The sequence below is a fragment of the Carcharodon carcharias genome, chromosome 15 (genome assembly GCF_017639515.1).
Source record: "Carcharodon carcharias isolate sCarCar2 chromosome 15, sCarCar2.pri, whole genome shotgun sequence".
Lineage (NCBI taxonomy): Eukaryota > Metazoa > Chordata > Chondrichthyes > Lamniformes > Lamnidae > Carcharodon > Carcharodon carcharias.
Genome location: NC_054481.1, coordinates 25606548 through 25620741, shown reverse-complemented (window position 1 = coordinate 25620741; position 14194 = coordinate 25606548). Strand labels below are relative to the sequence as shown.

The window sequence follows — 14194 nt, the reverse complement described above, 5'->3', positions numbered from 1 at the left end:
CTGCTCACCTAACCTATTTATTTCCCTTTGCGGACTCTTTGTATCTTCCTTGTAACTTTATTTCCTGTCAATCTTTGTAGCCAGCTTTGCTGACAATACAATACAAAATTGATCCCTTCATCCAAGCTATTGATATAGACAGTAAGTAGTTGAGATCCCAACACCGATCCCTGTGGTGCTGCACTAGTTAGAATTTGTCAACCCAAAAATGGCCCATTTTTTCTGGGGGCTCTCTCTCTCTCTCTCTCTCTCCCAGTTAGTTGGCCAATCCTCTATCCATGTTCAGTACCTGGAGAGGGAAACTGAGTCGATGTTTCAGCTTGATGACCTTTCTTCAGAATTTTTTAATCCAAATTTGTGATACCTACAGTCATTTTTGTTCACCTTGCAAGAGTAGCATTATCTTTCCTGTGGTTAGTACAGACCGTTGCTTTGCACAAGAGTACTGCAACCTTTTTAAAGTTTCTTTTTCTTCTCTCATTTTTGTTCTCGTTTAGCCTCTCGCTCGACTTCACACTCTTGGTACCTGTTCAATAAACCAAATATTTGACAATTTCATAGGATGCCCAGTTTATTTCACGAATTAGGTGACTTGTGATAAATTACAACTATTTCCTGTTGGTCTATATATGTTTTCCCCCCCTCTCCATCTCCAAATCAAACAGGAGAGGCTCTGGGTGAAGAGAATGGGTGTCATGAGTGAACTGTGGTGTGGTTGAATCTCCTGCTGTGATGCTTTGGGCAATGTTGTTTGCTGTTGTAATTTTTATCACCTTTTATAGTGCTTGCTATTTAGAATTATACTCCTGAGCTTCAAAAAGATTTAAAATCCATCAAAATACATGGGACACAGTAAATAATACGGAATGGGTTCAATAACAGCTAATTTGCTGCACTGCAGTGCTGTTCAAATCTTTGGCTGTGTTGTAATTGCATTTGAAGAGTTATTTGGAAGAGAATTATAGTTGTATTTATGAAGAACAATTTGAGTTTGACAGAAGCTTCTTCAATTTAGCAGGGTTCCTATTCATTTTTTCTGGGGAAGGAATGCAGGTTTAAGGAGTCCAGACTAATGCATTATAATCAGGAGCTTAGGCTAGATCATATGTATTGTAAAACTGCTAATATTTAAATGCATTATTTAAAGATATTAGTTAACAATCTACAATTATGTGAGCTTCCATTAGGCCATGGAGTGAGAAAAAAGGCTGCTTGTCTCATGAGCTCTGTCCTTTCCACACCTGTGTACAAAGTGCTTTATCAAAGCTCGACCTGATTTTCTTGTTCTAAGGAAAGATTTTTTCCCCTTTCCTGCTCTCTTTCCCTCCCACACTCTCCACTCCCCATTTCACACAAATCTAAATATCTACCCAGCATTTCATCCTCCTGACTTGAAATGTTAACTCTGTTTTTCTCTCTCTACACATGCTGCCAGACATGCTGAATATTTCTAACATTTTCTGTTTTTATTTCAACCCCCTGCCCTTTTAATTGTATGCAATAATGTATAGGTCGTTCGGCCTAACTGGTCCATTTTGGTGTCTATGTCCCATACCAGCTCCCTCCCATCCTACTTCACCTCACTTTATCCTCCATATACTTCTGTTCGTTTCTCTCTCTTATGCCTACCCTGCTTCCCCTTGCCATGATCATTCTGTGGCCCCAACAGTTCAGCTAACATCATGTTTCATAAAGTGGTCCTTCCTATGCACTTCCTAACCTATTCTTATTAATGGCTATTAATTTACTTGCCATTTGTTTCGAAGACTACATGCCCAGAACCCTAGGGTGGTGGGCAATACATTCACTTCTATTTTCTGGTTATATGTGCTTATAATCCAATCAACTAACTTACTTGCATCTACATTATTTATTCCTTGGAGCATTTTAAAACCCGGAGCACATGAGGCAACAAGTTATTGTGATCCAGAATATGCTGCCTGAAAGGGCAGTGGAAGAAGATTCAGTCGTAACTTTTAAAAGGGAGTTTGGATAAATAGTTGAAGTGGGGGGGATGGAATTGCAGGGCTGTGGGGGAAGGACAGGAGAATCGGACTGATTAGATAGCTCTTTGAAAGAGCTGGCACAGGCATAATGGGCTGAACAACCTCCTCCTCCCATGCCATATCATTCTATGATTTCATGTCTCCTCTCCAACATTGGTGGATTATATTCTGAGTGTAATTACCCAACAGCAGATACTCCAAGCTTTCAGGCCCACAAACTTGAGTACAAATAGGGCTGTGCTGCTTGAGGTTTGAGAGCTGAATTGCTTGGATTTCAGGAGCCTTGGGTGGCCCAAACCTCAGTTTCGGCAACCTCTGATTTACCACACAAGGTCCCAGAACCACTTTTGCCAGGATATTTCTCTGTGTTGTGTTATTCTTCCTCTAATATTTGAACAAGTGTCAGACTGTACAAACTGCAGCTGTAATACATACTAAATTATAGATTAAAATGAAGAATGTTGCTTTTTTTGTTTTAATTTTTATTTTGGGCAGGCCCTATGGCGCACCTTACGTAACCCAGCTGACAGCATCTCCCATGTGGCCTACCGTGTACTGGGCAAGTTTGGTGGAAGCAACCGCAAGATGCTGAAGGAGTCCCAGAAATTGCAGTATGTTGTTACCGAAGTTCAGGGGCCGAGCATCACAGCCGAGTTTTCTGACTGTAAGGCATCTATTCAGCTTCCTATGGAGAAGGTAAGCTCGTGCATCATTAGATTTAGCTTGTGCACCATTTGATTTTTGGGCTTATCAAGGTGAGGGCTGTGCTACCAGTTGGAGCACTTAGTAATTGATTGTCAGCTGTGACTCAGCGCCTCTTGCCTCTGAATCAGAAGGTTGGGGGTTCAAGTCCCACTCCAGGGATTTGCACCCAAAATCCAGGCTGGCACTCCCAGTGGAAACACTGAGGAAGTGCTGCTCTGTTGGAGTTGTAGCCTTTTGCATTAGATGTCAAAATAGGCCCATCTGCCATTTGAAGGAGGTGTAAAAGATCCCATGAGACTATTTTAAAGAAGAGGAGTTCTCTCAGGTATTCTGGGCAATATTTAACCTTTAAACAGCAGGACAAAAACAGATTACCTGGTCGTTATCTCATTGCTGTTTGTGGGACCTTGCCTTCTGCATATTACCTGTTGCATCTTCTGCCTTATATAAGTGACTGTACTTCAAAAACTTCATTGGCGGTTTGGGATGTCCTGAGGTTGTGAAAGGCACTAAAGAAATGCATGGCTTCCTGTCTGTGTCTTTCTGTGTTTGTGTGACTCTCACTCCTTATCTCTTTCAACAGCTCTGTGCCAACCCAAAGTTAAAGCACCTATGCAAAGCTCTCAAATTATGACTACTCGTTGATGCCTGAAGTATTTGACGAGGCATTGATTTCTGATGTGTGATGTCTGAACTCTTGTTAAATGTTTTGCAATCGTTATAAGGTTCAGTGATTTGTTTGCAGTACTCTTCCTCCCGTTTGCTGTTTGGGCTTGGCCTAAATAGCCAAATGGTTATGGTACTGGGTTTGTAACCCCAAGATCAAGAGTTCAAATCTTACAATGGCAAACTATGAAACAACGTAACTTCATCTGAAACAGATGGAAACGGGTTTGTACTCGAAAGAGTTACATCTTACGCTTGGCCTAAATAGCCAAGTGGTTATGGTACTGGGTTTGTAACCCCAAGATCAAGAGTTCTAATCTCACAATGGCAAACTATGAAACAATGTCACTTCATCTGAATAGGAACAGATGGAAACGGGTTTGTACTCGAAAGAGTTACTCTTCCTCCCGTTTGCTGTTTGGGCTTGGCCTAAATAGCCAAGTGGTTATGGTACTGGGTTTGTAACCCCAAGATCAAGGGTTCAAATCTCACAATGGCAAACTATGAAACAATGTAACTTCATCTGAAACGGATGGAAACGGGTTTGTACTCAAAAGAGTTATTCTTCCTCCCCGGCTTGACCTAAATAGCCAAGTGGTTATGGCACTGGGCTTGTAACCCCAAGAACTGTGCCTGATTTATCCCAATTTTGTTGATTTGGTTTTCATTTAAAAGATTATCAAGAGTTCAAATCTCACAATGGCAAACTATGAAACAATGTAACTTCATCTGAAACAACAGATGGAAACGTGTTTGTACTCGAAAGAGTTACTCTTCCTCCCCGGCTTGGCCTAAGTAGCCAAGTGGTTATGGTACTGGGCTTGTAACCCCAAGATCAAGAGTTCAAATCTCACAATGGCAAACTATGAAACAATGTAACTTCATCTGGAACAGATGGAAACGGGTTTGTACTCTAAAGAGTTACATCTTACCCCGATGGGATGCCCTCTACGGAGGTGTCCTCCCCCTTTCTATCGGGGACCTGGGTTGGAGGGTGTTGCATGCAGCAGTCCCGTATAATAAGAGGATGCATAGGTTCACGGACTCTCAGGACACGTGCCCTTTTTGCGGTCTTGTGGAGTCCGTGGACCATGCATATATAGGGTGTTGTAGGCTGCACTCCCTTTTTAGTTATTTGAAAAACCTTTTATTGATGTTTTGTTTGCACTTCAGCCCCACGTTCCTGATCTATGGGCACCCGGTGCGGAAGGGGGTCGGGAAGGAGGAGGACCTCCTCGTGAACCTGCTCCTGGGCCTGGCCAAGTTGGCCATTAACAGGTCCTGGCAGCGGGCGATCGACGGGAGAGTCCCGCCCGATTGTTTGTCCCTCTTCTGAGGCTATGTTTGCTGCTGGATGTCCCTGGAGTGGGAGCATACAGTGTCTGCTGACACGCTCGAGGCCTTCCGTGCTCGGTTGGCACCGTGGGGACTGGGGTGTTTTGTTGACCCCTTTAATCACATTTTGATTTAAAGTTTGTAAGGTTCCTTTAAATTTTGTCCTTGGTTTTACAGCTGACCTGAATTAGGGGCTGTGCCTGATTTATCCCAATTTTGTTGATTTGGTTTAATTAGTTTCAATTAAAAGATTAGCAAGAGTTCAAATCTCACAATGGCAAACTATGAAACAGTGTAACTTCATCTGAAACAACAGATGGAAACGTGTTTGTACTCGAAAGAGTTACTCTTCCTCCCCGGCTTGGCTTAAATAGCCAAGTGGTCATGGTACTGGGCTTGTAACCCCAAGATCAAGAGTTCAGATCTCACAATGGCAAGCTATGAAACAATGTAACTTCATCTGAAACAGATGGAAACGTGTTTGTACTCGAAAGAGTTACTCTTCCTCCCCGGCTTGGCCTAAATAGCCAAGTGGTTATGGTACTGGGCTTGTAACCCCAAGATCAAGAGTTCAAATCTCACAATGGCAAACTATGAAACAATGTAACTTCATCTGAATAGGAACAGATGGAAAATGTGTTTGTACTCGAAAGAGTTACTCTTCCTCCCCCATGCACCCCACCCCATCTAACCTCATCGTTCTGGTGCTATAATGTTGAGGAATCCCTGAGATTTTTGCACTTGTAGAAAGTTGTACTCCTGGCAACTCACTCTCATCATCAAGGGTTGAGCACAGGGGCTATGTTACATATCCACCTGCTGTAGATTTAAACTTACGCAACTTCCAGCCAAAGTATGGATGTAGTTGGATGGCCCACCCCTTATGCACTCCACTCACTTAAGAATTAGATTTTCTTGAATTCTTTCCACTTTATTCTCAGCCTTTTCACCATGTGATCCTTATTGCCCAATGAAAATGGCCCCATCAAGCAGGAATTATACTATGGGGGTTCTTGTTGCTGAGTTACCCATGTACCTATACTTTGAAATATCTTGCCGCATTGATTCCAGCCACTTGATGGCACTGTGTTTAATCCGTATTACATAGTAGTTTTATTTGAGTGCAGTTTTATGTATTCTGTATGGAGTCATTACACTGCCACAATGTGGCAACTATTGGGTACTGTAGAATTATCAGGAGGCATCCTATCTCGCTGGGTTTCTAAGTCTTAATTGTGTTATCATCCATGTTGTTTAGTAAAAAAGAAAACGCATGCATTTGTATAGAGCCTTTCACATCCTCCAGACATCCCAAAGCACTTCACAGCCACTGAATACTTTTGAAGTGTATTCGCTGTTGCAGGAAACATAGCAACTGGTTTAGGAAAAACAAGCTTCCAGAAACAATGATGAGATAAATCATCTGTTTTAGCTGTTGGTTGAGCGATAAATACTGGCCAGGACACTGGGGAGAGCTCCCCTTATAGTGCTATGGGAATCAGTCACCTTCACCTGAGAGGGGAGATGAGACCTCGGTTTAAGAGCTCATCTGAAAGATGACATCTCTGACAGAGCAGTGCAGTGTCCCTTAGTACTGTACTGGGAGTGTCACCCTAGATGATGTGCTCTAGTCTGTGGAGGGGGACTTGAACCCACAACCTTTTGCCCTGAGATGAGTGCTACCCATTGTGCTGACAGCTAGTAGCATCTGGTTGCTTGTCCACTGAAAAGAGGGAAGAAGTTGGAAGTGAGTTCAACCCAGCTCTGTTCAATGTGAGCCATTGGAGCAATATTTGCGGAGACCCCCTCAATGGGGGGAGGCACAGGGCTTGTGGAGAATAATGGCAAAAAACACAAATATTTTTGTGCCAAAACTGCAATAAAATCCAGTGGGCATGCAACATGTTTGGACAGGAAGAACAAGAAAATGACTGAGCAGATTCTGTATACTGATTAAAGGTGTGAGGGCAAGTGTGATGGTCATTTCAATGTTTTGCTTTCATGTGTCTTGGGCCATGTTAAATATGGGATTTCTGCAACTGGAATGGGTTTTCAGGAACACTGTTCCTGAATTTAAGACCATTTCTAAGCAAAAATCCATTTGGAGTTGCATTAAAATCTATCCTTCATGAGTCTTAACACCTTTACTTGTTGCACACAGTATTCCCCTTCCTCTGCTTCTTATTGGTTATTTTTAATTGAGCATTTTCATGCTGTCAGTTTTGACGCTAGCTTCACTCCAACATTTTGGACTCTGGTTTACACTGTAGCACAATTCCAATTACTGAAAACATTAAATAAACGCAAAACCTCATCACTTTATTAAAATTACTGCTTCACCCTTCAAACTGAAAGCTCCCCACCAAAAGGCATGCCCCCAAAAAAAAGCAATTAAAAGATTAGAAATTATGTTGTAGCTGTGGGATGGTCATTAGAAATTATTCAAATTCGTCAGTCACTTAACATTTCGAGTCCAGCATGACCCTTCTTCCGAAGAAGAGTCATATTGGACTCAAAGCGTTAATTTTGTTTCTCTCTCCACAGATGCTGCCAGACCTGATGAGTTTCTCCAGCATTTTCTGTTTTCGTTTCAGGTTTCCAGCATCCGCAGTATTTTGCTTGTATTATCATCCATCAGTTAACTGCGTACAACAAAACAGGCTGTGTTGGATAAGTGTTATTAAATGAATGAATTGTGTAGCTGGTAAATCATAAAGGATCATGTAAAGCATTCAAACCTAAATAACATTGCCATTTAAACTTGGTGCACCTCCTTCCCCTCTTGCCAACTGCTTTTTTTTGGGGCGGGGGGATGGCTTTGTCCCAGGATGTTGATCATGCACCAATCCTTATCTGGCTGGTCATGCTTCATGTGTGAGCTGCAACAGTTGATGACTGGCAGTTTGATCACAGATGCTGATCCAATCCTTACCAGCTGTTTGTGCATGTGTGTTTCTAGCAGAGTTGTGAGGAGCAGGAACCTTAGCTGTTTTCTCTTTTTCACCTCTCCCTGATTGGATGGTGTCTCAGCCAGTTTTGCCCTTAGAGTGAACAACTAACTCAGCAGAAGTGGCGGAATATGATGTGACTCCTTTCTAACCTGCATAGCTTCACTGTATACTTGGCGTTTCGACTGTTTTATTAAAAAAGACAATGTAAAATATTATTTTAGTGCTAAACAGAAGTTGTGTCATGTAGTCCCAAAGTGCTTTATAGCCAGTGAAGTACCTTTTTGAAGTATAGCCACTGTTATAATGTAGGATATATTTCTGTAAAAGTGATAGTTTGCTGAAGGACTTCTGAAGTGTGGTTGAAGAATTTAGAATCATAGGACTTGGAAGAATTGTGAATTACTGTCATTTTGAAGCTTTCTAAAAGAAATTAATGGCAAAGTTATCACTGATTATTATTATCACAAAAATATCCATGGAGTGGGTCCAGAGGAGGTTCACGAGAACGATCCCAGGGATGAAAGGCTTAACATATGAGGAACGTTTGAGGACTCTGGGTCTATACTCGATGGAGTTTAGAAGGATGAGGGGGGGATCTGATTGAAACTTACTGAATACTGAAAGGCCTGGATAGAGTGGACATGGGGAAGATGTTTCCATTATAAGGAGAGACTAGGACCTGAGGGCACAGCCTCAGAGTAAAGGGAAGACCTTTTAGAGCAGAGATGAGGAGAAACTTCTTTAGCCAGAGAGTGGTGAATCTATGGAATTCATTGCCACAGAAGGCTGTGGAGGCCAGGTCATTGGGTGTATTTAAGACGGAGATAGATAGGTTCTTGATTGGTAAGGGGATCAAAGGTTATGGGGAGAAGGCGGGAGAATGGGGTTGAGAAACTTATCAGCCATGATTAAATGGCGGAGCAGACTTGATGGGCCGAATGGCCTAATTTTTCCTCCTATGTCTTATGGTCTTATGTTTCGCTGTGTGTTCAGCACCAGAGGAAACATTTTGAGTCAGATGATCAAGTACCTATCAGGCAACATATCGCTCAAACTTAAAATAATTTCAGTACTAATATTTATCTGGAAAGTTCATTCTGTGTACCTGTTCTGTGCACTTTTACTTAATATGCAAGGGACTCAAGGGAAACAAGTCACTCTCTTTTGTAACTGAGGAAAATGTAAATCACTAGTGACAGCCAAAAGAGCTTACATTTATATCAAACATATTTCTTTTTAAAACTTTGGTGAGAGGATTTCATCGCTCACGTATTTTTTTTTTCAGTTTATTCTAACCTGATTCCAAATGTTGGGTATTTAAAATGGTTAGGCAATGAGTAAATGTTTTATAAAATAGGGTTAAATCAATAAACTTGTTTTGATTCCTATCCTTCCTCTGGATTGTGAAATGTTTGAAATTGTTGTTTTATTCTAAAGCACACATTAACAAATGATGTTGCAGCTAGTTTCTTAATGTAATTCTAACCACACGGTTAATCCTGGCAACATTGGAAGAATAGAAAATAATTCAGTCGAATAATAGCTGACTACTTAACCCAGGAACAGAATTCAAGTGCCCCTGCTCCATGGTATTCTCTTACTTTAATGCAATGCTCTCCGCCCTGTACACTCTGGGAGGCTGGTACTCCATGTTCGAGGTTGCTACTTGAGTTTGTTTATAATGCTATAAAAGGACAAAATGGAAAAGCATCAAATAAGAACATTGCTTTACAAATAAAACACAACCCACCCCACCCCAAACTGGTAATAAATACGCAGACTCCATCATATTGCAACACTGCAATACATATTATTTAATTTGGCAAATTTAAATAGCGCTGCCAAAGAAAAATCATTTTCTAAACAGTGATACTTGTTTAGTTTGAAAAGCTGATTTAGAATTTTGTTTTTCATTTTCTATGGGCAAGCTTTATGAGTTGAAGAGGGTGATTGAAAGTGCAGCTCCTTGTAAATTGCTGTAATAAAATATGTGGCATTCATGACCAGAATTTTAAAAAGACATCTGTACTTAGTGTTTGAACCATGCCATTTTAATACAATTGTAAATGGAAAAACCTAACCCATAAACATTGAATTGGTGCTAGCAGGCAGTCATTTTCATTTAGTGGTATTCTGGTGGTGTTTAAAAAAATAAATGATCTGCCTTACACTAGACTTGTAGTTTGAAGGGATATTTTCATGGTACAGTGAGCTTTTTTGGTTAAAAATACTTCTCATTTTTACTGCATTAATGAGGCCCCACTTCAGTGGTCTGCAGATAAGACTGGACTGTGTAGAAATCTTGATGGGCTGTCATTTAAGTGGATGATTAGCTCTTATGGCCGATTCTAGAAATGGCAGTCGAAAAATATTTTCCTGTTGGACAAATTGTTCACCTTTCAGTAGCATAGTCACCTGCAAAAGCCCCTTTAGATAAGTGATTTCATATTAACTGTCTAATGTATAGGCAAATTGGTTTTCAGTTTGCAGCCAGCTGCATTATGAAATTTCTCATTTGCGACTTCCAAAGTGAATTTTCCATTGAAGTCACATTGAGGAACAGCATAATACTTGGAGTTTTCGAGTTCTTGTGCTGTCAGTGGGTAGCACACTTGTCTGTGAGCCCCAGTTTGGGTTCAAGTCCCAAACCAGGACCAAGCACAAAAATCAAGGCTGGCACTCCAGTGCAGTGCTGTGGGAGTGCTGCACTGGTGAACTGTCATCTTTTGGATGAGATGTTAAACTAATGCCCTGTCTGTCTTCTCAGGTGGACGTAAAGGACCTCATGACATTATTTTGAAGAGTAGGTTAGTTATCCTTGATGCCCTGGCCAATATTTACTCCTCAACCAACATCTCAAAAATAGATGATCTGTTAATTATCACATTGCTGTTTGTGGGAGCTTACTATGTACAAATTGGCTGCTGAGCTTTCTAAATTAACAACAGTGATTACATTTCAATAAATACTTCATTGACTGGAGGTCATGAAAGCTGCTGTAAAAATGCAAATCTTTCTTTGTGTTTTCATTTAAAGGCCTTGGGTTACAGATGATGTTTTCTATGCATCCAGTCAAATCTTTGGACATAGCACTCTATCCAGGCTGTCTTAAGTAACAATAATCTTATGCAAAATCATTTGACTAAAGCACCAATTTGGAGCTTATACTGATTTCTGTCTCTATATAGAACAGCTCAGGAATGAGTTATTGGAGATGATTCTGGCGTGATGAGCAGAACACTAATACTCTTTTTTTTTATAAAACAAAGTACATTAAAGAACTAGTTCATTTAATGTAAACTAAATATTCAGCAGTGAGCTGCTAGAGGTGGGATTCATCCCACAATGGGAGTGGGTTACAGACAGCTGTATGTTATTTAGTTATCAGTCACAAGATGAATGACTTGTATAGTGCCATATGTTGCTGTTGAGGATATTATTCCAGTTCAATTTAATTAGATCATTTCCATTTTAAATAATTGACTAACGAGAACAGGGCTTTGCTTGAATTAGTAATCATTCCAAGGTTAAGTTTTATGGATAAATTCATTATTTGTGTAGAATGGCTACACATTCGAGGGTGAAAGAGGCATCTGCATGTATGCTTGCATTTTGGCAAATGTGGATTTTATTTTATCAGGTTGTGTTGTGGTGCACACTGATCACTCTTTAGGACTGAATCATTTTGCTCAAGCAGTATTTTGCCAATTGGGTTATCATTTGTAATGGTTTTAGAAGATAATTCATATTCCTTAGAGAGCACCTTCCAAACCTATGACCGCTATCATCTAGAAAGACAAGGGCAGCAGACACATGGGAACACCACCACCTGGAAGTTCCCCTCAAAGCTACTCACCATTCTGACTTGGAAATATATCACCGTTCCTTTACTGTTGCTGGGTCAAAATCCTGGAACTCCTTAACACAACTGTGGGTGTACCTACACCACATGGACTGCAGCATTTCAAGAAGGCAGCTCACCCCACCACTTTCTCAAGGGCAATTAGGGATGGGTAATAAATGCTGGCCTATCCAGTGATGCCCACATCATCTGAATTAATTAAAAAAAATCTCAGATACTTTCATGTCTTGATTGGTATCCAGAGCAAAGCAGTGATATGCCATTGCCCTTGCCATGAATCGACTAACCACAGGAGAAGCATTGGGTTTTTCTACATTAAAAATAAGGAAATAGTACATAGTACAATCATTCTTGTAATTATCACATAATCGGCCTCTTTGAAATGGCTATCCCACGTTTCAAAAGGCCTAGTTTTATAGTATATTGGGGGCAGTAAACCTTTTTATAAAGATCAGACAAACCAACTGTGTGTGCCTCCTGTGTAAAAAGGATATTTGAAAGGAAAACTATAGATGCAGGATGGATATATTGCTATCTTGAATGTGACTGATTCAATTTACGTCCCATTGAAAGTTTGTTCAGGAGAGAATTTTATTCTATTAGAGCATATGTTAATTAACCAGACATAGCGCTCCAGGTTTTTGTCCCAGCTGAGTGCCAAAACAGTTGTGGTTTAAAAACTCCTTGATATATCTATTGTAAGTAGCATAATAGTAAACTACTGCCTCTTTATGGTAGATGCAATGTGCCAGTTTGGCAATCTGCTAAGAATACCTGCTCTTGTTATGTCATTGCATGCAGGGGCAGCGTGCCGTTGCATGAACAGCGCTTCATGTTTTGAATGTGGCTTAGCTGTGTTGTTTATGTCTTAGAATTCCATAGAGATTTTTATGAACTTTCAGTGAGGCACAAGAGAGAACTTTTAAACAGTTTAGATTTTGTGTGCAAATGCTGTTTGGTTTTTATTTTAGGCAATTGAAACCGCGTTGGATTGTCTGAAGAGTGCCAACACAGAGCCATATTATCGCCGCCAGGCTTGGGAAGTTATCAAATGCTTTTTGGTGGCAATGATGAGCTTGGATGACAACAAACACTCACTGTACCAACTACTTGCCCATCCAAAGTACGGTCAGCAGAGATTCAGTTTAATAATTGAGTGCAAAAGCTGGTCACTACATGCATAATCTACAGTTTATCTTTACACAAGAGTCTTAAAAAAATAAGGTTTGAAAGCTGCATTTTATATGGGGACTGGGTGGGAAAATGAAGCAATAGATGAACCTTGATCGTACTGAATGGTGGAGCAGGCTCAAAGACCTGTATGGTCATCTACTGCTCCTATTTCTTATGTTATTAATCACTTTAAAAACTTGTTCCTATAATCAACAATACAATTCTGGTTTCATTCAGCATATAATGACAGCACATGCACTGTGTAGATTAACCAAAGAGAGTTCTTTTACATTTTTTGGTATGGTTTGCACTGTAAGTTTCCACTACCACTTATTCCAAGGTAAATGATGAGCATAATTACAACTGATTTAGGAACATGCTTATCACCCCTCATGCTTTTTGCATTTTGGGCATGTTCAATGAACAGCATATTCCAAGCAAAACTGTCAAATAATATATCTATTAGCCTTCTGCCAGAAAATTAAATTTAATTATTACAGTAGCTTTACTATTTCAGCAACCCCCTCACTATTGGAATACTTGCAGCTGTCATTTAGTTACTGAACGCTATTGCATGCTAGAATGTTTTGTGATGACTTGGGAAACACTGTGTGATGGAGGTTGGCATTTTACCACTCCAGTGCTAAGCATTTGTCTTGAGTAAACAGTGAAATGTTTCCTTCACAGTAAGCGGAACTTATAGGATTTTCCAAAAGGGAAGGAACAGAAATTGTTTCAGTTGTGATAGAACGCAGTTACTCAGCTGTGGAGCGCTGGGTCTTAAGTCTTCACACATCATTTTGGGGTGTCCAAACTGTGCATTGTACATACTGGGGCCAGTTTTGGTTGGGGCGATGGTTATTGAATTATTGAAGTACCAGGATAAAGTTCAGCTTCAATATGAATTTCTATAGGAGGAGACACATAAATAGAACTTTTGTAACCCCTTTCCAAGAAAGATTTGGTTACATGTTAGAAAGCAAATCTTTATTTGTCAGATTGTTGATTGGAAATTTAAAAAATTTGCTTTATAGTTTAGCAATACCAGGGTGCTGTGATGTTTTTAATGTTAACTGCTCAAATGAAAAAAAGAGTAAACATCTTTTGTTGTAAGAATGTTACACTAATTTGGTTTCAGAAGCAGCCTCCATTACTTAACAAGTTAACCAACAAGCAACTGAGCCATACAGAGCCTTGGGCATGATCCATGGGCTATACTGACTTCACAAGGAAGAGGATAGGGCACTACAAATGGCCTTGGCATCCTTATTTTAGGAAAGGAAACACTTGGGTTCTGTTGCTTCTGTTGGCCAACTAGAGGTTCCCTGTTGGAAGTGTGTGCAGGTGTGTAGTGAGGGCAGGGTATTGGCTCAGCCGCAAAATCATCTGTGGGTGAATAACTAACTAGCGCTTTATATGAAATGTTTCCTGTGATCTATAGGCACTTGACTGAGATAAGGAGGGCATCAATTGTCTACTGAACCACACCAAAGCTC

General features: G+C 40.4%; 1 protein-coding gene across 2 annotated transcripts in view; it reads left to right on the top strand.

Moving 5' to 3' along the window:
- LOC121288057 (transformation/transcription domain-associated protein) overlaps positions 1-14194 on the top strand; it is a 211960-nt gene that overhangs the window by 36196 nt on the left and 161570 nt on the right. For both annotated transcript variants that reach the window (XM_041206337.1, XM_041206336.1), the window contains exons 21-22: positions 2502-2702; positions 12497-12648. In XM_041206337.1, coding sequence (XP_041062271.1) covers positions 2502-2702; positions 12497-12648 — 353 coding nt within the window. The remainder of the gene's footprint in view (positions 1-2501; positions 2703-12496; positions 12649-14194) is intronic.